At 44.2% G+C, this 26600-nt stretch overlaps 1 protein-coding gene across 1 annotated transcript; it reads right to left on the reverse strand.

Moving 5' to 3' along the window:
- Nucleotides 1-2020: 2020 nt before the first annotated feature.
- LOC110522480 lies at nucleotides 2021-18494 on the reverse strand. Its single transcript, XM_036976085.1, has 10 exons — nucleotides 17894-18494; nucleotides 17298-17627; nucleotides 16902-17180; nucleotides 16635-16685; nucleotides 16164-16220; nucleotides 3568-3666; nucleotides 3422-3450; nucleotides 3254-3301; nucleotides 3046-3117; nucleotides 2021-2840 (listed from the first exon to the last, which is right to left on the reverse strand). The coding sequence occupies exons 1-10, from the start codon at nucleotides 17952-17954 to the stop codon at nucleotides 2730-2732; spliced, it is 1137 nt and encodes a 378-aa protein (XP_036831980.1). The 5' UTR covers nucleotides 17955-18494; the 3' UTR covers nucleotides 2021-2729.
- Between the last annotated feature and the right edge of the window lie 8106 nt (nucleotides 18495-26600).

A 26600-nucleotide genomic window follows, 5' to 3' on the forward strand; every position in this document is an offset into this window, starting at 1 on the left:
GGCACAATCCCTACGGTAACGCACGGTGGTGTCAGCAGCATGCTGTGGGGATGTTATTCAGCCCAGGGACTGAGAGACTAGTCAGGATTGAGGAAAGATGAATGGAGCAAAGTACAGAGAGATCCTTGATGGAAAACCTGCTCAGGACCTCAGACTGGAGCAAAGGTTCACCTTCCATTGGGACGACGACTTTAAGAACACATCCAAGACAACGCAGGAGTGACTTCGGGATGAGTCTCTGAATGTCCTTGAGTGACCCAGCCAGAGCCCAGACTTGAACCCAATCGAACATCTCTGGAGAAACCTGAAAATAGCATTGAAGCGACGCTCCCCATCCAACTTGACAGAGCTTGGTGTGCCAAGCTTGCAGTGCCATACCCAAGAAGACTATAGGTTGTAATTGCTGACAAAGGTGCTTCAACAAAGTACTGAGTAAAGGGTATGAATTTACTTTTGTAAATGTGATATTACCATACTTTTTTTTAGGAACTAAGCAAAAAAATTAAACGTCCCTTTTATCAGGAACCTGTCTTTCAAAGATAATTTGTAAAAATCCAAATAACTTCACAGATCATTGTAAAGGGATTAAACACTGTTTCCCATGCTTTTTCAATGAAACATAAACAATTAATGAACATGCACCTGTGGAATGGTTGATACTAAGAGCTTACAGACGGTAGGCAATTAAGGTCACAGTTATGAAAATGTAGGACACTAAAGAGAACTTTCTACTGACTCTGAAAAATACCCAAAAGAAAGATGCCCAGGCTCCCTGCTCATCTGCATGAACATGCATTAGGCAAGCTGCAAGGAGGAATGATGACTGCAGATGTGGCCAGGGCAATAATTTGCAATGTACGTACTATGAGACGCCTAAGACAGCGCTACAGGGAGACAGAACGGACAGCTTCTCGCAGTGGCAGACCACGTGTAACAACACCTGCACAGGATCGGTACATCCGAACATCACAACTGCGGGACAGGTACAGGATGGCAACAACAACTGCCGAGATACACCAGGAATGCACAATCCCTCCATCACTGCTCAGACTGTCCACAATAGGCTGAGAGAGGCTGGACTGAGGGCTTGTAGGCCTGTTGTAAGGCAGGTCCTCACCAGAAATCACCGGCAACAACGTCGCCTATGGGCACAAACCCACAGTTGCTGGACCAGACAGGACTGGCAAAAAGTGCTCTTCTCTGACGAGTTGCCGTTTTGTCTCACCAGGTGTGATGGTCGGATTCGTATTTATCGCCGAAGGAATGAGCGTTACACCGAGGCCTGTACTCTGGAGCGGGATCGATTTTGAGATGGAGGGTCCGTCATGGTCTGGGGCGGTGTGTCACAGCATCATTGGACTGAGCTTGTTTTCATTGCAGGCAATCTCAGCGCTGTGTGTTGCAGGGAAGACATCCTCCCTCATGTGGTACCCTTCCTGCAGGCTCATCCTGACATGACCCTCCAACATGACAATGCCACCAGCCATACTGCTTGTTCTGTGTGTGATTTCCTGAAAGACAGGAATGTCAGTGATCTGCCATGGCCAGCGAAGAGCTCGGATCTCAATCCCATTGTGCACGTCTGGGACCTGTTGGATCAGAGGTTGAGGGCTATGGCCATTCCCCCCAGAGATGTCCAGGAACTTGCAAGTGCCTTGCAGGAAGATTGGGGTAACATCTCACAGCAATAACTGGCAAGTCTGGTGCAGTCCACGAGGAGGAGATGCACTGCTGCAGTACTTAATGCATCTGGTGGCCACACCAGATACTGACTGTTACTTTTGATATTGACCCCCCCACTTTGATCAGGGACACATGATTCCATTTCTGTTAGTCACATGTCTGTGGAATTTGTTCAGTTTATGTCTCAGTTGTTGAATCTTGTTATGTTCATACAAATATTTACACAAGTTAAGTTTTCTGAAAATAAACGCAGTTGACAGTGAGAGGGCGTTTATTTTTTTTGCCGAGTTTATATAACTTTGCAAAAATGTCTAAAAAACAGTTTCTTCTTTGCCATTATGGGGTTTTGTGTGTAGATTTATGAGGAAAAAATGATTTAATCAATTTTAGAATAAGGCTGTAACTTATCAAAATGAGGAACAAGTCTGAATACTTCCCAGAATGCCCTTTACAGCCTGGGCTACCAGAGTCAGCATGAGTGAATCTGAATCATGCCCTTTTGATTCTCAAACTCTTCCACTTTTCCAGTCTCTTATCTCATTGGTCTATATCAATAAAATATACACATCTTAAAGCGGCAATCTGCAGTTGAAACAGTAACAAAGCACACTCCCCTCCACTGTTTTGCTAAAAATCTGAGGTATGGGGTAGGAGAAATGTAACCACTCTTAAATTCATAGACAGCTATGGAAGCAAGGAATGGCCATCCATGATATCAACATTATAGTTTAAACCATGTTTTGAGGCTATACATTGTGTTTGTTTACATTTCATTTGATTACAAACATTGGAGTAAAACAAGCATATATTTTGGGTTCTGATGGGTTATGACAGTTTAATTAAACTCATGAGGCATTTCTACGTTTTATTTTTCTAGAGTCAATGGGTGCATATCATTAATTAATACGTCCAGAAATTGATGTAACTAGTGCAGATTGTCCCTTTTAATAGCACCAAAATCTCTGTTCCTAGAACCAAATCATGTCTGGAATCAGGGTGTGAATGAGAGAGTGTAGTCTTCATGTTGATGTCTTGTCTCCCTGAGGTTACTTGACAGTGGAGTAGAGGGAGCTGGGGTCAGCAGGGTTCTCCATCTCTCTCCCTCTGCCAGAAGAGGGCATAACTGAGGCATACATCACTGCATCTTTACTGTTGGCCTACACACACACACACACACACACACACACACACACACACACACACACACACACACACACACACACACACACACACACACACACACACACACACACACACACACACACACACACACACACACACACACCACAAAGTATAGGCTTTAAACAGTGTATAGGAGGGAGAGTGATACCATTACAATATGTTCAGTTTTGCTTCACTTACATCAACTCTCTCAGGGAGATTTTGATTGAAGTGGTCAATGGAGGCATAGGTGATTCTGTCAGCAGGTTGACTCTACAAGGGTCAACATGGTTATTGAAACATGAATAATTTAAACTGGACATTAGTCTGATTGCATGATAACAACTGGGTCAGATTATGTTTCATATTAATCATGTTTCAAACCCCATTAGAATGTTGATGCACTAACCTTGTCCTCATTGGTTGGTGGGGTGGAGTGGTTTACTGCATTCAGACCCTTTATCAATTAATAACAAATGTAATATATTAAAAACAATAGAATTATAGTGCAAACTCTTGGTGTATTATACTATTAGTAAAATATCTAACTGTGTTAATTAAGTCACAGTTCACTCACAATGCTGTTATCAGTTGGCTCTTGATTCTCTGACAAGAACAAATAAAATAAATCAGAAGAATTTCAATGAAACAACTGTCTGTCTCCATGTATTACTGTGTAATTAATGCACTCCATTAAACTCAGAGACAAATGTAAGTCCGTACTGTCTCTCCTCCTGCGTACTATGATGACAACAGCAGTGACACACACCGCTGCTGCCAAAGCCAATCCTACAGTCACCATGAGGAAGAGGTCCTGAGAGCCTGAGACGACCAGAGAGGGGAGAAGGGTCTGGTTAGTGGGGGACCTTACAGCAGGGCCAGCTCTCACCTTTTGGGGTCCCCCCCAACCAAAAATGCTAAAGCCCCTAAAAGGCTAGAGAGGGTATTTCTCTCACAGCAAAACACTTAAGTGGCCCCCATCCTGATGGCGGAGAGAAACATTTCCGTTTTAAAGTCAATTTCCTACTGTGTGGTGAATAGAACATTTTGCAGTTTTAAAGGCCCAGTGCAGTCAAAAACATGATTTCCTGTGTTTTATATAAACTCAGCAAAAAAAGAAACATCCTCTCACTGTCAACTGCACTGATCTTCAGCAAACTTAACATGTGTAAATATTTGTATGAACATAACAAGACTCAGCAACTGAGACATAAACTAAATCCGTTCCACAGACATGTGACTAACAGAAATTGAATAATGTGTCCTTGAACAAATGGGGGATCAAAATCAAAAGTAAGTCAGTATCTGGTGTACCAGCTGCATTAAGTACTGCAGTGCATCTCCTCCTCATGGACTGCACCAGATTTGCCAGTTCTTGCTGTAAGATGTTACCCCACTCTTCCACCAAGGCACCTGCAAGGCACCTGCAAGTTCCCGGACATTTCTATGGGGAAAGGCCCTAGCCCTCACACTCTGATCCAACAGGTCCCAGACGTGCTCAATGGGATTGAGATGCGGTCTCTTCGCTGGCCATGGCAGAACACTGACATTCCTGTCTTACAGGAAATCACACACAGAACGAGCAGTATGGTTAGTGACATTATCATCCTGGAGGGTCATGTCAGGATGAACATGCAGGAAGGGTACCACATGAGGGAGGAGGATGTCTTCCCTGTAACGCACAGCGCTGAAATTGCCTGCAATGACAACAAGCTCAGTCCCATGATGCTGTGACACACCGCCACAGACCATGACGGACCCTTCACCTCCAAATCGATCCCGCTCCAGAGTACAGGCCTCGGTGTAACCTCATTCCTTCGACGATAAACACGAATCCGACCATCACACCTGGTGAGACAAAACGGCAACTCGTCAGAGAAGAGCACTTTTTGCCAGTCCTGTCTGGTCCAGCAACTGTGGGTTTGTGCCCATAGGCAACGTTGTTGCCTGTGATTTCTGCCGGGAGCTCAAACGTTTGGCAGTCTGGATGTAGGACAGGTTTTTGTGGTCCGTCCACCCAATAAAGGGGAGAACCTGAGCCCTCCGACTAGTGACGCCACTCCTCAAGACCCAGCTTCTCAGCAGAAGTTCCTGGTTACCTTTGTCAAAATTTCTTGCTGCAGGTGAGAGTTTGCAGGACAAGAAGGCACATGGGTGGAGCTTCTGATCAGAGGGGGGACGTTGAGACAGAACAGCACCTACCCTATTGTGTTGAGGCATCCACCTCGACGACGAACTGGAGTTCTGGGTTGGGCTGGGTTCGGATCGGAGCAGAAGTGAAGCTTGAGTTCCCGGAACGCTGCCTCTTCCTCAGGGGTCCAGTGGAACTGAGTGGAGGTGGAGGTGAGAGTGGTGAGGGTCTGCCAAACGGCTGTAGTTACAGATGAAACGTTTAAAAAAATGGCAAACCCCAGCTGTTGGAGTACTTGGTGAATGTGTTGCTGGTGAGCCTCAGGGTCCTTAGAAAACATAGAGAGCATCCTGGCGGGCTGTATCACCGCCTGGTACGGCAACTGCTCCGCCCACAACCGTAAGGCTCTCCAGAGGGTAGTGAGGTCTCCACATAGACAAAAACGAAGCGTCCAGTCACATCCCACATAACATCATTAACCAGGCTCTGGAAAACAGCAGGAGCGTTAGTGAGACCAAAATGGCATGAACAAATACTCAGTGTCCAAGTGGTATGTTGAACGCCGTTTTCCACTCGTCCCCCTCTCTGATGCAGACAAGGTGGTAGGCATTCCAGAGGTCCAGTTTAGTGAACACCATGGCACCATGGAGGGGGGCAAAAGCAGAACTGGTGCGTGGCAAGGCATACTTGTTCCTAACAGTGAAACTATTCAGCCCACGGAAGCCTATGCACGACCTCAGTGACCCAAAAACACAGCCCCTACCTGAGAGGAAGAAGGCCCACAATGTCTTGCAGCCAGGGAATCCTGGATGTACACCTCCATAGCCTCTTGCCCAGGGTGAGGGAGGTTATACAACCGGCTACAGGGGAGAGGAGCTCCACGCTGGAGGTCAATAGCGCAGTCATATGGCCGATGAGGCGGCAGAGACAGGGTGTGGAGCTTGCTGAACACGAGCTAGATCGTGATACTCTAGAGGAATTGATGACAGGTCCGAGGGTTCTGGAATGGACTGGGGCACAGACAAGGCAGGGGGAAGGGCAGAATGGGTGGAGACACTTAGAGTGACAAAATGTACACCTAGTGGTTACCCTTCCAGCAGTCCAGTCGATCTCTGGGATGTGCAGCTTTAACCAAGGATGGCCAAGAACCAGAAGAGAGTGAGTGCAGTCGATTATGTGGAGACTAATAATTTCCTGGTGATTCCCAGAGAGAAGCAGGATGACTGGCACGGTCCTCTCACTGACACGGACGAGGAGCTGTCCATTGAGAGCGTTGGCATCGAGGGGTGAATCGAGTGGAACAGTGTCCAGGCCCAACTGGGCAACACCTCGGGCCAGGAAACTCTCATCAGCACCCGAGTCGATGAGGGCAGGTAGAGAAAAGGCCTGGCTTTGCCATACAAGAGTGCTGTCTAGCAAGGGTCTGGGGAATGATGGACCGGCGCTTTGACTCAGCAGTATATCCCCCACAACTTCCAAGCCACCCCCTTTAGCTGGCCGCAGCGAACAAGTGGAGACAAAGTGACCAACCTGGCCTCAGTATAGGCAGCCCCTGGTGCTGACTCGCCGCTGCCTCTCCTCAGGAGAGGGACGTGCCCGGTCGAGCCGTGTGGGTTTAGGTTCTGCCTTCTCTCCGACGCTCAAGGAGATGGTTGTGGAAGCAGATGGCGAGAGAGATGAGCTCTTCAAGTCCATCAGGCTATTGCAAACAAGTTAGATTATTTGTACATTGTTTAATTATATTTTGATTAATTCAATGTTGATTCATTGAAGAGTTTAAACGTGTTCTAATTGTTAATTTAAAAACATTATTCAAGATGAAGTAGTGTCAATGTTCATTCATCACAGATCATAATTCTACAATAAAAAAGGTGTGAAGGGGATCAGTCTCTAAAGCTTGTCTGTGTTTGTGGCTTTCTCAAATGACATGACCTTTCACCAGTCAGTTGTATTTGACTGTCACTGTCTCAGGATATCAGCCATGTGAACCAATTTTGCAGCTTATCATAATGTTATGCATCACCAATGCAGCCACAGACCTACAGTATGATAACTGGCCTAATGTGCACGTGTCATTGTATCTGAATCAGAAAATAGCTAAACTCACACATCATTTGCATACTGATGAGCTAGCTATATGATCTCTATTAAAAATGATACTAGTAGATGATGTATATGAGATTAACCATAAGCCCGATTTTAGACACTATTTTTCAGACATGAAATTGTTTAGTGCAAATGTAACCCTTGTATTCTAGGTACTGTACTGTACATGAAAATAAGGAGCAGGCAATTTGTAGGCTAATTAAAAATGTAAAAGGAAAATAATATGTCTTGGGGAGTGTGGGTATTCTACCTTGTTTATTTGCTGAGGATGATTTTAGAACACAAAGACTAAATCAAATGGTCAGTGGCATGGAGGAGGATTGCAGAGATGTTGCTGTTGATGGTAGGTAAAGATTTGCATGAAACTGTTCGCAAGTCAAAGCCACCATTTCCTTTACCCAAAGTACCCATTTATGTGTATATAGGCCTATGTATTTTACAAGAGGTAAGCTACACTCTATATACAAAAGTATGTGGACACCCCTTCAAATAAGTGGATTCGGCTATTTCAGACAGACCCGTTGCTGACAGGTGTATAAAATCAAGCACACAGCCATGCAATCTCCAAAGTAAAACATTGGCAGTAGAATGGCCCTACTGAAGAGCTCAGGGACTTTCAAAGTGGCACCATCATAGGATGCCACCTTTCCAACAAGTCAGTTGGTCAAATTTATGCCCTGCTAGAGCTGCTCTGGTCAACTGTGCTGTTATTGTGAAGTGGAAACCTCTAGGAGCAACAACGGCTCAGCATGAAGTGGTAGGCCACACAAGCTCATAGAACGGGACCGCCGTGTGTTGAAGTGCGCAGTGGGTAAAAATGACCGAGCAGCTGCACACAAGCCTAACATCACAATTCACATTGCCAAGCTTCGACTGGAATGGTGTAAAGCTTGCCACCATTGGACTCTGGAGCAGTGGAAACGCGTTCTCTGGAGTGAGGAATCATCCTTCATCATCTGGCAGTCCAACAGACAAATCTGGGTTTGGTGGATGCCAGGAGAACCCTACCTGCCCCAATGCATAGTGCCAACTGTAAAATTTGGTGGAAAAGGAGTGGTCTGGGGCTGTTTTTCATGATTTGGGCTAGGCCCCTTAGTTCCAGTGAAGGGAAATGTAAACACTACAGCATACAATGACATTCTAGATTATTCTGTGCTTCCAACTTTGTGGCAACAGTTTGGGGAAGGCCCTTTCCTGTTTCAGCATGACAAAGCCCCAGTGCACACATGGACATTGGTTTTTGGTGGGCAAATTTTGCAATTCAATTTGCTCCACACATTCACAAAAGATGGCTACAGTATGATCACAGTTATGAGGTTTAGAGTGCTTGATGTTGAAAGCTAGCTAGAAGCACAACCAAACATTGTTGTGCAAATCTCACTTCACCCACCATCAACACCAACAATCTCTGCACTCCTCCTCCATGCCATTGACTATAATTTTGTCTCTGTATTCTAGCAAAGCAAAATCATATAGAATTGGAAAACCCAACACAGCGATGATTGTCTTTCCTCCATCTCTTTGGCTGTAATGACAGGCAGAACTATGTTTCCTGAACGGAAGATTTTCAAGCAAACATCTGCTCCTCACCTGATTGGTTAACGGCATAAATTAGAGCAGAGCTGTCTTCTTCTATCACTCGGCTAGTAAGGTTCCCACCACTCACCTTCCCACAATCCCTTGCACATTGCTCCGTGTGCTCCCGTTGAACTTTAATGGGGGCAGAACTTTTCTCTGGTGTATTCGGGAGTGGTGGAAAACCTACGCGGCCGCCTATGGTAGCAGATGGACGAGGGCAGCATTTTCTGAGATAAACTGACCAAGATGCACCTCCAACAACAACACATAAATGTTTGATTAAGATTTATTCCGGTCTGGACCAGCCTTGATTTTTCCGGTCTGGACCAGCCTTGGTTTTTCAACTTTCATTCATAACAAAAATGTCCCTGATTTCAACTGCAGGAAAAAAAATACATACTTTCAACATCTGTAAAATATGCATTTTCAACATTCTGAAAATACGTATTTTCAACTTTCATTCAGAACCTAAATTGATCCCAACTTCAACGTCTGGTAAATACGTCTTTAAGACGTCTTTTCAACCTCATTTTGAATACTGGGACTCTAACAGTTTTGCTGGGAGCCATTTCTTGGTCTTGCCTGAATGGCAAGGACCTGCCTGCTTTTCTCCAGGCAGCTCTCTGTGGTCCCTGGAATGCAAAGCCATAAACTATAATATTTGACAATCATAATGTTAGGCCTACGTTTTTAGACAAAAAAATGATTGGGCTGCAACAACACAGTGCAATGAGGAATGTATTATTGTGAATACACAATTATTGTCCATAGTATATCCTATAGGACACCAAATTTGGTCAGAGAGCGACGCCTTCACGGCACGCCGATGACGCGGGTGGTCTTCACTTGATACCGAATCAGCGTATTCGTCAATGTTGTTGTCTGATGCAATACGAAACATATCCCAGTCCACGTGATGGAAGCAGTCTTGGAGTGTGGAATCAGATTGGTCGGACCAGCGTTGGACAGACCTCCACGCTTCTTGTTTTAGTTTCTGTCTGTAGGCAGGGATCAACAAAATGGAGTCGTGGTCAGCTTTTCCGAAAGGAGGGCGGGGCAGGGCCTTATATGCGTCGCGGAAGTTAGAATAGCAATGATCCAAGGTTTTGCCAGCCCTGGTTGCGCAATCGATATGCTGATACAATTTAGGGAGTCTTGTTTTCAGATTAGCCTTGTTAAAATCCCCAGCTACAATGAATGCAGCCTCAGGATGTATGGATTCCAGTTTGCAAAGAGTCAAATAAAGTTCGTTCAGAGCCATCGATGTGTCTGCTTGGGGGAATATATACGGCTGTGATTATAATCGAAGAGAATTCTCTTGGTAGATAATGCGGTCGACATTTGATTGTGAGGAATTCTGAATCAGGTGAACAGAAGGACTTGAGTTCCTGTATGTTTTTGTGACCACACCACGTCTCGTTAGCCATAAGGCATACGCCCCCGCCCCTCTTCTTACCAGAAAGATGTTTGTTTCTGTCGGCGCGATGCGTGGAGAAACCAGCTGGCTGCACCGACTCCGATAGCATCTCTCCAGTGAGCCATGTTTCCGTGAAGCAAAGAACGTTACAGTCTCTGATGTCCCTCTGGAATGCTACCCTTGCTCGGATTTCATCAACCTTGTTGTCAAGAGACTGGACATTGGCGAGAAGTATACTAGGGAGTGGTGCACGATGTGCCCGTCTCCGGAGTCTGACCAGAAGACCGCTTCGTTTCCCTCTTTTACGAAGTCGTTTTTTTGGGTCGCTGGCTGGGATCCATTCCGTTGTCCTGGGTGAAAGGCAGAACACAGGATCCGCTTCGGGAAAGTCATATTCTTGGTCATACTGATGGTGAGTTGACTCTGCTCTTATATTCAGTAGTTCTTCTCGACTGTATGTAATGAAACCTAAGATGACCTGGGGTACTAATGTAAGAAATAACACGTAAAAAAACAAAAAACTGTATAGTTTCCTAGGAACGCGAAGCGAGGCGGCCATCTCTGTCGGCGCCGGTGTGTGAGTTCATTAGAACGTGCGTTGAAGATGTCGTTCCCATAGCAACGATTAAAACATTCCCAAACCAGAAACCGTGGATTGATGGCAGCATTCGTGTGAAACTGAAAGAGCGAACCACTGCTTTTCATCAGGGCAAGGTGACCGGAAACATGACCGAATGCAAACAGTGTAGCTATTCCCTCCACAAGGCAATCAAACAAGCTAAGCGTCAGTATAGAGACAAAGTAGAAACACAATTCAACAGCTCAGACACAAGAGGTATGTGGCAATCACGGATTACAAAAAGAAAACCAGCCCCGTCACGGACCAGGATGTCTTGCTCCCAGGCAGACTAAATAACTTTTTTGCCCGCTTTGAGGACAATACAGTGCCACTGACACGGCCTGCAACCAAAAAATGCGGCCTCTCCTTCACTGCAGCCGAGGTGAGTAAAACATTTAAACGTGTTAACCCTCGCAAGGCTGCAGGCACAGACGGCATCCCCAGCCGCGCCCTCAGAGCATGCGCAGACCAGCTGGCTGGTGTGTTTACGGACATATTCAATCAATCCCTATCAAAGTCTGCTGTTCCCACATGCTTCAAGAGGGCCACCATTGTTCCTGTTCCCAAGAAAGCTAAGGTAACTGAGCTAAACGACTACCGCCCCGTAGCACTCACTTCCGTCATCATGAAGTGCTTTGAGAGACTAGTCAAGGACCATATCACCTCCACCCTAGTTAATACCCTAGACCCACTCCAATTTGCTTACCGCCTAAATAGGTCCACAGACGATGCAATCTCAACCACACTGCACACTGCCCTAACCCATCTGGACAAGAGGAATACCTATGTGAAAATGCTGTTCATCGACTACAGCTCGGCATTTAACACCATAGTACCCTCCAAGCTCGTCATCAAGCTCGAGACCCTGGGTCTCGACCCCACCCTGTGCAACTGGGTACTGGACTTCCTGATGGGCCGCCCCCAGGTGGTGAGGGTAGGCAACAACATCTCCACCCCGCTGATCCTCAAGGGTGCGTTCTGAGCCCTCTCCTGTACTCCCTGTTCACCCACGACTGCGTGGCCACGCACGCCTCCAACTCAATCATCAAGTTTGCGGACGACACAACAGTGGTAGGCTTGATTACCAACAATGACGAGACTGCCTACAGGGAGGAGGTGAGGACCCTCGGAGTGTGGTGTCAGGAAAATAACCTCACACTCAACGTCAACAAAACTAAGGAGATGATTGTGGACTTCAGGAAACAGCAGAGGGAACACCCCCCTATCCATATCGATGGAACAGTAGTGGAGAGGGTAGTAAGTTTTAGGTTCCTTGGCATACACATCACAGACAAACTGAATTGGTCCACCCACACAGACAGCATCGTGAAGAAGGCGCAGCAGCGCCTCTTCAACCTCAGGAGGCTGAAGAAATTCGGCTTGTCACCAAAAGCACTCACAAACTTCTACAGATGCACAATCGAGAGCATCCTGGCGGGCTGTATCACCGCCTGGTACGGCAACTGCTCCGCCCACAACCGTAAGGCTCTCCAGAGGGTAGTGAGGTCTGCACAACGCATCACCGGGGGCAAACTACCTGCCCTCCAGGACACCTACACCACCCGATGTTACAGGAAGGCCATAAAGATCATCAAGAACAACAACCACCCGAGCCACTGCCTGTTCACCCCGCTATCATCCAGAAGGCGAGGTCAGTACAGGTGCATCAAAGCTGGGACCGAGAGACTGAAAAACAGCTTCTATCTCAAGGCCATCAGACTGTTACAGCCACCACTAACATTGAGTGGCTGCAACCAACACACTGACTCAACTCCAGCCACTTTAATAATGGGAATTGATAGGAAATGATGTAAAATATATCACTAGCCACTTTAAACAATGCTACCTAATATAATGTTTACATACCCTACATTATTAATCTCATATGTATACGTATATACTGTACTCTGTACTCTCATCTACTGCATCTTTATGTAATACATGTATCACTAGCCACTTTAACTATGCCACTTTGTTTACATACTCATCTCATATGTATATACTGTACTCGATACCATCTACTGTATCTTGACTATGCCGCTCTGTACCATCACTCATTCATATATCTTTATGTACATATTCTTTATCCCCCTACACTTGTGTGTATAAGACAATAGTTTTGGAATTGTTAGTTAGATTACTTGTTGGTTATTACTGCATTGTCGGAACTAGAAGCACAAGCATTTCGCTATACTCGCATTAACATCTGCTAACCATGTGTATGTGACAAATAAAATTTGATTAGATTTGATTTGATTTGATTTACTGTAACTTTGTGAAATAAGCACCAATCGGGGTCAAACAAAGCTAGCTAGATAGCCAATGAGCTGGACTTTATGGGAAACCCTGTTTTTGTCGCAAAATGTAGCTGCTAACCTTGTGCGACAGCAAGTCTTTTCCTTTTGGACAAAAATCATAAGAATGTGGAGAGTTATGAAGTTATGAAAACTGGTTGTTTTGCAAATGTTGAACTTACAATATGGCTACTAATACTGGAAAAGCTAAATAAAAGTCCAAGTATACAGATTTGACAATATTCCTGTAGAAAAATATAATGTGAATGTAAATATCTCCTTCACGATTTGCCTAAATGTACCTGGGTGACTTCACACTAAATGTCATGTAGTTTGATCATACTTTAAAACGTCTTGGTGACAGGGGGCAGTATTTTCACGTCCGGATGAAATGCATGCCCAAGTTCAACTGCCTGCTACTCATCCCCAGAAGATATTATTATTGGATTTGGATAGAAAACACTCATATCTGTGAGTATAACATAACTTATTTAGCAGGCGAAACCCAGAGAACAAACCATTCAGATGTTTTTTTTTGAGGTCACTCTCTTTTCAATGGGTTTTCATTGGGAATCCAGATTCAAGGGACATTCTTCCAGTTCCTATCGCTTCCATGGATGTCAACAGTCTTTAGAAATTGGTTGAGGTTTTTCCTTTTTGTAATGAAGAGGTATGGCCATCTTGAACGAGGGTCACTTGAAGTGTACTGTTAGATAGAGGTACGTGACCAGAAAGCTAGCTACAGTTTGTTTTCTTCCTGTATTGAACACAGATCATCCCGTCTTCAATTTTATTGATAATTTACGTAAAAAAAATACCTAAAGTTGTATTAAAAAAGTATGTTAGGAAGCCCGGTAAATGCACTTAGCACCGTATTTTTACTTTTGGGTTACCAGGTGCCTATTTTCAATCACCAGTTGCACAGAGGTATATCCGAATCCGCATCCTACAAAAATATTTTAAACCGTCCATAAAGCACTCAGGACGGCCCCCATTGATAGAGGGCCGTAGTAGGGTGCTCACATAGTGGGCATGAATGTTAGGAAGCCCGGTAAATGTATTTAGAACAGTATTTTTATTTTTGGTTATCTGCATTTTGTGTCGCGCCTGCAGGGTTGAAATATGGTTTCTCTCTTTGTTTACGGAGGTGTTATCCTCAGATAATAGCATCGTTTGCTTTCGCCAAAAAGCCTTTTTGAAATCTGACATGTTGGCTGGATTCACAACAAGTGTAGCTTTAATTTGTTATCTTGCATGTGTGATTTCATGAAAGTTTGATTTTTATAGTAATTTATTTGAATTTGGCGCTCTGCATTTTCGCTGGCTTTTGGCCAGGTGGGACGCTAGCGTCCCAAATATCCCGGAGAGGTTTTAAGTTATCCGTCTGAAACTTTGCACATACACTGCTGCCATCGGAATTACAACCAGAGTGATGGCTAGATTTGGAACCTTTCTGTTGCATTTCAAAGATGGTGGTAGAAAGCAAACAGTTGTTTTTTTTTCTTTGTATTATCTTTTGCCAGATCTATTGTGTTATATTCTACTACATTCAATTCACGTTTCCACAATATTCAAAGTGTTACCTTTCAAATGGTACCAAGAATATGCATATCTTTGCTTTAGGGCCTGAGCTACAGGCAGATAGATGTGGATATGTCATTTTAGGTGAAAATTGAAAAAACGGGGGCTATCCCTACGAAGTTTTTAACTCAATGTTAGGCTTCATACTGCAGTGAATTTATCCAGTCAATTTACACAGTGAAAGAAAAAAAAGTGTACCACTTACACTATGTGCACTACGGGGGCTGCGCTGAGTGAGCTCCCTCACCATGGGTATGCCGTTCAAAAAGATACCTTATTATTTCAGTTTTTTAGGGAAAATAAATGTGTCCTACAACAACACAATGTAACAGAGAATGTTATTGTTTTCAAGTGAGTACAAAACTAATCTGTAAACTGCAGTGAATAGCCGATGTTTGGCTAACCGCTCAATAGCATGGCATTTTCAATGCATGTTCGTTTTGAAATAACTGCATCGAGCCTGCCTGACTGGGCAACCATTTGGATCAGTTTTTTTTTTCTCTACAAGGTCCATGCACATTAGCAGAACAGTAATATCACTGATATACACCCATATTTAGTAATATGGTGTATTCTAGTGGCATGCATATGAACTATTAAAGAGTAGGAAAGAGTAGGAGGCAGTTTACTCTGGGCACGGCTTTCATCCAAAAGTGAAAATTCTGCCCCCTAGCCCCAACAGGTTTTAAGCACCAGTTGTCAGAGCAACTCACAGATCATTGCACCTGTACACAGCCCATCTGTAAATAGGCCATTCAACTACCTCACCCTCATATTGTTATATTTTTTGTTGTTGCTTGTTTGCACCAGTATCTCTACTTGCACATTCATCTTCTGCATATCTATCACTCCAGTGTTTAATTGCTAAATTGTAATTATTTCGCCACTCTGGCCTATTTATTGCCTTACCTCCCTAATCTTACTACATTTGCACACACTGTATATAGATTTTTCTATTGTGTTATTGCCTGTGTTTGTTTATCCCATGTGTAACTGTGTTGTTTGTGTCGCACTGCTTTGCTTTATCTTGGCCAGGTAGCAGTTGTAAATGAGAACTTGTTCTCAACTGGCTTGCTAGGTTAACTAAAGGTCAAAATAATAAATAAAAAACAGGAACAGTACTCATTTATGTATCTAGATGGCACATGGAAGATGTACTATTTCTGATTAAAATTTTCCTGAGGTGTTGAAGGTGACGTCACCACCATCTTCTGTGCCCTTGTCTTTAATATCTAGTTCAGGAGGAGAAAAACATCTTCTTTTAAATAACTCTTCATCATCAGACACATACAGTAGAGAGCAGTGTGCTTGTTCACTCATCACTGATATCAGGAGTTTACTTTAATGTCATTAAAGTTTAGCACTGTCGTGGGATGTCAGAGTTACATAGACAAGCAGGGATTCATATGGGAACAGAGAAGTGTGAAATGCACCACAGCAAATGTAAAAATCAAAACATAAGTTAGACTGCATATACACATACTGTATATGCTTTGTGTTGACCCAGGTAATACATCTGACTTTGGCCCCATGCTGTACCACTCATACAATCTACAATACAACTGTGAAGGGAAATAGTATTGAATACAATACCAGAAGAAGATGGGGAGGTGGTTGACAAGGCTGGTCTTGCAGTAGAAGCTGTACTTCCTGGATAGTAGTTGAAAACAGAGTGACCACTTTTCATTGGTGAGTAATGGTGACATCACAGTACAGAATGGATCCACAACTCACTCTGTGTTGGCTGTAGAGTTTTCTCTACTCAATATGTTACATCTTTCTCCAACCTCTAGAGCACTAGACAAGCAGTACTTCCTATTAATATGTTTGGGGCTGTTTTTACATGACCAGTCTTATACTGTTGTGGAGAACTGCTAGTTGTCTTGATGGGAATGAGAGAAGTCACACCAGAACTGTCTGAAAAACATATATTCAAGTGACCTTCTGGACCCAGCCTCAAACCCCGTCACAGCAAGGAAAACACAATACCCAGTTCTATGTATCCAGAGGACAGATAAAACATTTACTATATCTGCACACATCATACAGATGGGAGTATTTTACCTGGGACAGTAGAGATGACATCATCACTATCAGTGGTCTTTTCTTCAATATCTAAATGAGTAGGAGATGAACATCCTCTTTTAGTTTATTAAATAACCCATCATCATCATCATCATCATCAGACAGCAGGAGGATTCAAATCAAATTCATCATCAATCATTTATATCACTAATATCAGGATAAAGGATCAGGTTTGATATTAACTTTAATATCATCACAGATCTTGTAAACTTATTCATATTATAGGAGCATAACAAGAACACATACCTGAGAATGTGGAGGTGAAGTCAATGGAGATCTTCACGTTTCCCTTTCCAGTCAGCGTGCACGTCCACTTCCTGTTGTTGTCCTTCTTCTGGAGTGTCACAGACAGAGTGATGTCACAGGAAGAATCCTGTGTGACCTGGGCATTAGTACCTGTTTTAGGGACCCAGCTGAGACTAAATCTTGACTGGCACGTTCGATTTCCCGTATCGGTGAGCAGAGAACATCGTAATGTCATATTTACATTAGGCTTCAGATCTGTCACTGGTGTGGTAGACAAGACTGAGAAAGAGAAAAAGGTATACAGTATTTGTTGGCTGTTTTCACATTACATATGATTATTAACACCACACTTATACACAGTGACATTTAAACTCTGATTTAAACAGTACTACTCACTAGTTAGAACAGACAGATCAACATCAGCATCACCTCCATGTTGTGGTCCAGTCTCTGTAAGGAACTGTCGACAGGTGTAGAGTCCAACATCCTCAGCTCTGACATCACTAACATGTAGAGAACAGTTAGACCCCACACTCAGTCTGTCTGCTCTCTCTGTCTGGTCACTTTTGATCTTCCCCAATGTGACCTTTTGAATAGTACCAGTAGATCCAGCTCTGTTATAGATCCATATAGTTGAGGAACAGTCTGGATAAACCACATTGTTACACGGCAGACTGACATTATCTTCCACTCTGGAGAACATAGAGAGAGTTTCTCCACTGACACCTGGAAGGAGTATGACATCAGATAATTATTAACTGGTAATACAGGTGACATTATATTTCATAGGTTTTCTTATTGATATTCTTCAGTGTGAATAATAGTGTAATATACTGTCTATTATACAATAGTGAAGATAAGAGTAAACAGATACACAACAGAAATGTCATCATAATGTTAGTCAAATGTTAACTGAACTAGTTTGGCCGTGTGAAATAAATGTGTTCTATGATCTCTAATGACATATTCTTACTCTCTCTCCTCTGTCTTACCTGATAGCAGGTACAAAACGGTCACAAGCAATCCCAAAAATGATTGAGGGACATCAGCCATGATCCTCTCTCTCTCTCTCTCTCTCTCTCTCTGTCTCTCTCTCTCTCCTCTGTCTCTGTGTCTGTCTGTCTCTCTCTGTCTCTCTGTCGCTCTCTGTCTCTGTGTGTGTATGTTTCTCTGTCTCTTTCCTCTTTCCTCTTTCAGAGTGTCTCAGCACTATGAGTTTCTCACCATACAGCAGCATCTCTATTCATCACTATAGCATCACTTCCTCAAAGTGGTCATGGTTTTAATCTAGTTTCTGACACCTTGGTGAGAATCCTCCAGCTCACCAGCAGTTGAATGCCTTCTACACATGTATGAGAGCCTGTATTAGTGATGCAGGGATTTGGCATTAATGTCGTCATATTCAAGTGGCAGTCGGTGCTGTTTAATTGGATGATTCATTCATATTCCAGTCACCCAGCTCAGTGTAACATCGATAAGTTTAGGCTACTACATGATACTAGAATGAATACACCCCTGATCACGTGCAAATTAACAAAATCAATGTTGTTAATTCCTTCTCGCATCTACACTCTCCTCCTTTCACCTTTTCCCTTCACTTGTGGGATCCAGTGCAAAACACCTCAGCTGTCTGTGACCAGACGACTAAACCTTTCCAAACCAAACCTTCATATCATCACCGCAAAACGCTACACACAGCTACTAGAACTAATGCGTTAATAAACCCTCTACAATAATGCAGTAGAGTGTACAGTTAGCAAGGTGGCCCCGGTGGCAATAAGTTAATACAATCAAAAGCTTACCTTGCCTTGGAAGAGTTCCAGTGTTGGACAGCCATAGCCAGCTAGCTAACATAGCATCCCTCTCTGTTTGAGACAGGTGTTTGAGAAGTACTAAACTAGCCTACTCCAACATACAACTAAATATAGCTCTCTCTCTCTTGCTTCTCCTTCATTTTAAAGAAATTAATTTGTTCTAAACTGTTCAACTATTGTTCTTCTCTCTCTTTGAGTCCCCTACTCACCACATTATATACACTGCAGTGCTAGCTACTGTAGCTATAGCTTATGCTTTCAGTACTAGATTCATTCTCTGATGCTTTCTTTCCTTCTTTCTATGCGTCCTACGAAACACGACCCTGCCAAGCCACACTTCTTCTTGACACAATGTTCACCAATGTGTCGGAGGAAACACTGTACACATGGCAACCGTGTCAGCCTGCATTGCTCCCGGCTCGCCACAGGAGTCGCTAGAGTACGATGAGACAAGGACAACCAGGCAAACCTAACCCAAATAAGTCAAATGACATAGTCAAGTGACATAGTCAACACGTCAACATGACATATCAGTGTAATCATCATGCCACATCATTGGCACTTCCTACAACTCCCTCCCAAGGCCTTCAAAGTGCTCCTGCATAACCACCAGTCATCTGAACAAGTGTCTAACCCCTACACAGCAACAGTATGATCTGAGGAGTTCAATGTAACACTGCACTACCAGACACCACAGATCATTCACAAGAGCTTTCAAACTTTTCAAATGGTTTTCTCCATCACTAAAGACATTTAATATGACTATTTATTGATTTGGTGGTGTGTCTTTGTTGTGTGACTTTGATGACCCACTGTCCGTATATTAAGGCAGATTCTACCTGTTTGTGTATGACATCACGTTATGTATGTTTCTACATATGTACCAATATGTTCTAAACCTGTCAAGGGCTGAAGTGGACATCCAATCACGTTCCTGTAATACCAGGGTATATTCCTCTTACCAGCTTATTGAAGCAGCACATACCTGTGTTTGTAAAGAATCAGTATAAAAGAGGACAGATGAGTGAATTTCAAATGTTAGAGAGGTGAATGTAACTGCAACCAATGATGTAGATGTACACAGGAGAATGAATAGGTATGTCTGTGTCTGCAACTGGTCCTTCTATTAGTGGTTATTTCAGCTCAAACCACTTCTGTTTTTCTGAGACTGAGTAGAGAGAGAGAGAAATAAGTCATAGTGATGGGTTGTCTTTACATTTTACCACAGAATATTACTTCACCCTAAAAATAACACAGCTGGTCATTTCACACCTTCAAAAGAAGAAGAAAACAACACAAAGATACTGTGGGAACAGTGGACTGTACTGTTTTTATGGGAGTTGACATAGAGACACTGTTTTGGGGTTTTTACTAGATGGTATTACTAGACGGTATACAGCTATGGATGGAAATACATTTCTCGTAGCAGGTTAGAAGAACGTACATAGCAGGTTAGGAGAATTAGGATACGTTTGGGAAAGGGGTTAGGGTTATCTTAAATGATCTCCTAACCTGCTAAGAAAAGTAACTTCTGTGCGTTGCTGTACTCTTTCTAGTTACAGGTGTACATAAACAGAATAATAAGTATGCCTATGTCTGCAACTGGTCCTTCTTTCAGTGGTTATTTCAGACCACTTCTGTTTTTCTGTTGCTGAGCAGAGAGAGAAATAGATAACAAGAGAAGAGACCGGAGGAGATGAAAAGAGAGGAGGAGAGGAGAGAGGAGAGGATAAGAGAGGAGAGAAGAGAGCGGAGGAGATGAGGAGAGAGGGGGAGAGGAGAGAGGAGAGAGGAGAGTAGAGTAGAGTAGAGAAGAGAAGAGAGGAGAGTGGTGGAGAGAGAGTAGAGCAGAGCAGATGTAGAGGAGAGTAGAGAGGACAGCAGAGTAGAGTAGAGGAGGAGAGAAGACAGGAAGGGAGAGAGGTGTAGAGCAGAGGATAGGACAGAGGGGAGAGAAGAGTAGTGGAGAGCAAGGGAGAGAGGAGGAGAGGAGAGGGCAGAGGAGAGATGAGATTAGAGTGGAGGAGGGGAGAGTGTAGAGGAGAGAGCAGAGGAGAGAGCAGAGTAGAGGAGAGAGGACAGCAGAGTAGAGTATAGAGGACAGCAGAGGTGTGTAGAGGAGAGAAGAGGAGAACAGAGAGAAAGGGAGAGTAGTGGAGAGGAGAGGAGAGGGCAGAGTAGAGGGGGGATTAGAGTAGAGGAGGGGAGAGTGTAGAGGAGAGAGCAGAGTAGAGAGTACAGCAGAGTGGAGTAGGTAGGACAGCAGAGGAGAGGAGAGGAGAGGAGAGGAGAGGAGAGGAGAGGAGAGGAGAGGAGAGGAGAGGAGAGGAGAGGAGAGGAGAGGAGAGGAGAGGAGAGGAGAGGAAAGTAGAGGAGATGATATTAGAGCAGAGTAGAGGCTAGTAGTGGAGAGAGGAGAGGAGGGTAGTGGAGTGAGGAGACGATAGGAGAGGAGACGGCAGAGGAGAGAGGAGAGGAGAGGAGACTGCAGAGGAGAAAGGAGATTGTAGGACGGTGTAGAGGAGAGGAGAGGAGAGAGGAGATAGGAGATGACAGTAGAGGAGAGTAGATGCGAGAGGAGATGGCAGTAGAGGAGAGAGGATATGACAGTAGTGTAGAGAAGGAGAGCAGAGTAAAAGAGAGAGGAGAGGGCAGTGAACAGCAGAGTAGAGGAGATTAGAGAGAGGAGATGACAGTAGAGGAGAGGAGACAAGAGCAGTGGAGAGAGGAGAAGAGAGTAGAGTAGAGGAGAGAGGAGAGTAGAGGAGAGGAGATGATAGTAAGAGTAGAGGAGAGAGGAGAGTAGTGGAGAGAGGAGTGTAGTGGAGTGAGGAGAGTAGTGGAGAGAGGAGTGTAGAGCAGCATAGCAGCTTAGAAGAGAGGAGAGTATGGCAGAGAGAGGGGAAGAGAACAGAGAATCAAGAGAGAAGAGCGTAGAGTAGTGGAGAGGAGAGGGCAGTGGAGAGAGGAGATAAGAGCAGAGTAGAGGAGAGCGGAGGAAGGGAGAGGAGTTTAGAGGAGAGGGAAGAGGAGAGAGGAGATGAGAGTAGAGCAGAGTAGAGTAGAGAGGACAGCAGAGTAGAGCAGAGGAGAGAGAAGAGGAGAGGAGAGGAGAGGAGAGGAGAGGAGAGGAGAGGAGAGGAGAGGAGAGGAGAGGAGAGGAGAGGAGAGGAGAGGACAGCAGAGTAGAGGAGAGTCGAGGAGAGTAGAGGAGAGGAGTGGAGAGAGTAGACGAGAGGAGAGGAGACGAGAGGAGAGTCAAGGAGATTAGAGGACAGAGGAGAGTAGAGTAGTGTAGAGAGGAGAGGAGAGCAGAGCAGAGCAGAGCAGAGCAGAGCAGAGGAGAGGAGAGGAGAGGAGAGGAGAGGAGAGGAGAGGAGAGGAGAGGAGAGGAGAGGAGAGGAGAGGAGAGGAGAGGAGAGGAGAGACTAGAGTAAAGTAGAGTAGAGTAGATTGGAGAGTAGGATAGCAGTGTAGTACACTAAAGAAGAGCAGAGGAGTTTATGTGTATATGTACAGACTAGTGTCCTGAATGAAGACTCAGCATTGTCTCCTTGTCTTCTTCTCTTCTCCAGTATTCTCACTTCTGTTATAAAATACAAGAAAAAATACATGAAAAAGAAATGTAAAGTTCATTTTCATAGGAACAGACAAAAAAAAAACATGAATAACATGCAACACTTGGTCAAGGGGTATGAATACACTATCTGAGTTTAAAAAAATCTATATAATTAAATCCACTTTGAATTACAGATGGTGGATTTGTAGCTTTACAGCAGCTTTTTTTCAGCAGGGAGCCTGTTTAATATTTATTTTGTATTTATTTATTTCACCTTTATTTAACCAGGTAGGCAAGTTGAGAACAAGTTCTCATTTACAATTGCGACCTGGCCAAGATAAAGCAAAGCAGTTCGACACATACAACGACACAGAGTTACACATGGAGTAAAACAAACATACAGTCAATAATACAGTATAAACAAGTCGATATACGATGTGAGCAAATGAGGTGAGATAAGGGAGGTAAAGGCAAAAAAAGGCCATGGTGGCAAAGTAAATACAATATAGCAAGTAAAACACTGGAATGGTAGATTTGCAATGGAAGAATGTGCAAAGTAGAAATAAAAATAATGGGGTGCAAAGGAGCAAAATAAATAAATTAATTAAATACAGTAGGGAAAGAGGTAGTTGTTTGGGCTAAATTATAGGTGGGCTATGTACAGGTGCAGTAATCTGTGAGCTGCTCTGACAGTTGGTGCTTAAAGCTAGTGAGGGAGATAAGTGTTTCCAGTTTCAGAGATTTTTGTAGTTCGTTCCAGTCATTGGCAGCAGAGAACTGGAAGGAGAGACAGCCAAAGAAATAATTGGTTTAGGGGGTGACTAGAGAGATATACCTGCTGGAGCGTGTGCTACAGGTGGGAGATGCTATGGTGACCAGCGAGCTGAGATAAGGGGGGACTTTACCTAGCAGGGTCTTGTAGATGACATGGGGCCAGTGGGTTTGGCGACGAGTATGAAGCGAGGGCCAGCCAACGAGAGCGTACAGGTCGCAATGGTGGGTAGTATATGGGGCTTTGGTGACAAAACGGATTGCACTGTGATAGACTGCATCCAATTTGTTGAGTAGGGTATTGGAGGCTATTTTGTAAATGACATCGCCAAAGTCGAGGATTGGTAGGATGGTCAGTTTTACAAGGGTATGTTTGGCAGCATGAGTGAAGGATGCTTTGTTGCGAAATAGGAAGCCAATTCTAGATTTAACTTTGGATTGGAGATGTTTGATATGGGTCTGGAAGGAGAGTTTACAGTCTAACCAGACACCTATGTATTTGTAGTTGTCCACGTATTCAGTCTAACCAGACACCTATGTATTTGTAGTTGTCCACGTAAGTCAGAGCCGTCCAGAGTAGTGATGTTGGACAGGCGGGTAGGTGCAAGTAGCGATCGGTTGAAGAGCATGCATTTAGTTTTACTTGTATTTAAGAGCAATTGGAAGCCACGGAAGGAGAGTTGTATGGCATTGAAGCTTGCCTGGAGGGTTGTTAAGGTGGATCAGAGACTCACCAGCAGCAAGAGCGACGTCATTGATGTATACAGAGAAGAGAGTCAGTCCAAGAATTGAACCCTGTGGCACCCCCATAGAGACTGCCCAAGGTCCGGACAGCAGACCCTCCGATTTGACACACTGAACTCTATCAGAGAAGTAGTTGGTGAACCAGGCGAGGCAATCATTTGAGAAACCAAGGCTGTCGAGTCTGCCGATGAGGATGTGGTGATTGACAGAGTCGAAAGCCTTGGCCAGATCAATGAATACGGCTGCACAGTAATGTTTCTTATCGATGGCGGTTAAGATATCGTTTAGGACCTTGAGCGTGGCTGAGGTGCACCCATGACCAGCTCTGAAACCAGATTGCATAGCAGAGAAGGTATGGTGAGATTCGAAATGGTCGGTAATCTGTTTGTTGACTTGGCTTTTGAAGACCTTAGAAAGGCATGGTAGGATAGATATAAGTCGGTAGCAGTTTGGGTCAAGAGTGTCCCCCCCTTTGAAGAGGGGGATGACCGCAGCTGCTTTCCAATCTTTGGGAATCTCAGACGACACAAAAGAGAGGTTGAACAGGCTAGTAATAGGGGTGGCAACAATTTCGGCAGATCATTTTAGAAAGAAAGGGTCCAGATTGTGTAGCCCGGCTGATTTGTAGGGGTCCAGATTTTGCAGCTCTTTCAGAACATCAGCTGAACGGATTTGGGAGAAGGAGAAATGGGGAAGGCTTGGGCGAGTTGTTGTGGGGGGTGCAGTGCTGTTGACCGGGGTAGGAGTAGCCAGATGGAAAGCATGGCCAGCCGTAGAAAAATGCTTATTGAAATTCTCAATTATGGTGGATTTATCAGTGGTGACAGTGTTTCCTATCTTCAATGCAGTGGACAGCTGGGAGGAGGTGTTCTTATTCTCCATGGACTTTACAGTGTCCCAGAACTTTTTTTAGTTAGTGTTGCAGGAAGCAAATTTCTGCTTGAAAAAGCTAGCCTTGGCTTTTCTAACTGCCTGTGTATAATGGTTTCTAGCTTCCCTGAACAGCTGCATATCACGGGGGCTGTTCGATGCTAATGCAGAACGCCATAGGATGTGTTTGTGTTGGTTAAGGGCAGTCAGGTCTGGGGAGAACCAAGGGCTATATCTGTTCCTGGTTCTAAATTTCTTGAATGGGGCATGTTTATTTAAGATGGTTAGGAAGGCATTTAAAAAAAATATCCAGGCATCCTCTACTGACGGGATGAGATCAATATCCTTCCAGGATACCCTGGCCAGGTCGATTAGAAAGGCCTGCTCGCTGAAGTGTTTCAGGGAGCGTTTTACAGTGATGAGTGGAGGTCGTTTGACCCCTGACCCATTACGGATGCAGGCAATGAGGCAGTGTTCGCTGAGATCTTGGTTGAAGACAGCAGAGGTGTATTTAGAGGGCAAGTTGGTTAGGATGATATCTATGAGGGTGCCCGTGTTTAAGGCTTTGGGGAGGTACCTGGTAGGTTCATTGATAATTTGTGTGAGATTGAAGGCATCAAGTTTAGATTGTAGGATGGCTAGGGTGTTAAGCATGTTCCAGTTTAGGTCGCCTAGCAGCACGAGCTCTGAAGATAGATGGGGGGCAATCAGTTCACACATGGTGTCCAGAGCACAGCTGGGGGAAGAGGGTGGTCTATAGCAGGCGGCAACGGTGAGAGACTTGTTTTTAGAGAGGTGGATTTTTAAAAGTAGTAATTCAAATAATTTGTGTACAGACCTGGATAGTAGGACAGAACTCTGCAGGCTATCTTTGCAGTAGATTGCAACACCGCCCCCTTTGGCAGTTCTATCTTGTCTGAAAATGATGTAGTTTGGAATTAAAATGTCTGAATTTTTGGTGGTCTTCCTAAGCCAGGATTCAGACACAGCTAGAACATCCGGGTTGGCAGAGTGTGCTAAAGCAGTGAATAGAACAAACTTAGGGAGGAGGCTTCTAATGTTAACATGCATGGAACCAAGGCTATTATGGTTACAGTTGTCAAAAGAGAGCGCCTGGGGAATAGGAGTGGAGCTAGGCACTGCAGGGCCTGGATTCACCTCTACATCACCAGAGGAACAGAGGAGGAGTAGAATAAGGGTGCGGCTAAAAGCAATAAGAATTGGTCGTCTAGAACGTCTGGAACAGAGAGTAAAAGGAGGTTTCTGGGGTCGATAAAGTAGCATCAAGGTATAATGTACAGACAAAGGTATGGTAGGATGTGAATACAGTGGAGGTAAACCTAGGTATTGAGTGATGAAGAGAGAGATATTGTCTCTAGAAACATCATTGAAACCAGGAGATGTCATTGCATGTGTGGGTGGTGGAACTAATAGGTTGGATAAGGTATAGTGAGCAGGACTAGAGGCTCTACAGTGAAATGAGCCAATAAACACTAACCAGAACAGCAATGGACAAGGCATATTGACATTAAGGAGAGGCATGCTTAGTCGAGTGATCAAAAGGGTCCGGTGAGTGGAGAGGTTGGTTGGGGGTCACGGCGGTTTAGACAGCTAGCCAGGCCATCGGTAGCAAGCTAGCATAGGATGGAGGTCTGTTATTAGCCACCTCTTGCGTTCCGTCAGTAGATTAGTGGGGTTCCGTGTGGTAGAGGGGATTAATCCAAATCACACAACAACAACAAAAATAAAAACAATAGATATAGTTATAGAGGCCCAAGAAGAAAAATAAATAAAATAATAATACAAATAAATATATAAATTGTCCGATTGTCTATTCAGATACAGTGCCTTGCGAAAGTATTCGGCCCCCTTGAACTTTGCATCCTTTTGCCACATTTCAGGCTTCAAACATAAAGATATTAAACTGTATTTTTTTTGTGG

Source organism: Oncorhynchus mykiss, chromosome 4 (genome assembly GCF_013265735.2).
Source record: "Oncorhynchus mykiss isolate Arlee chromosome 4, USDA_OmykA_1.1, whole genome shotgun sequence".
NCBI lineage: Eukaryota > Metazoa > Chordata > Actinopteri > Salmoniformes > Salmonidae > Oncorhynchus > Oncorhynchus mykiss.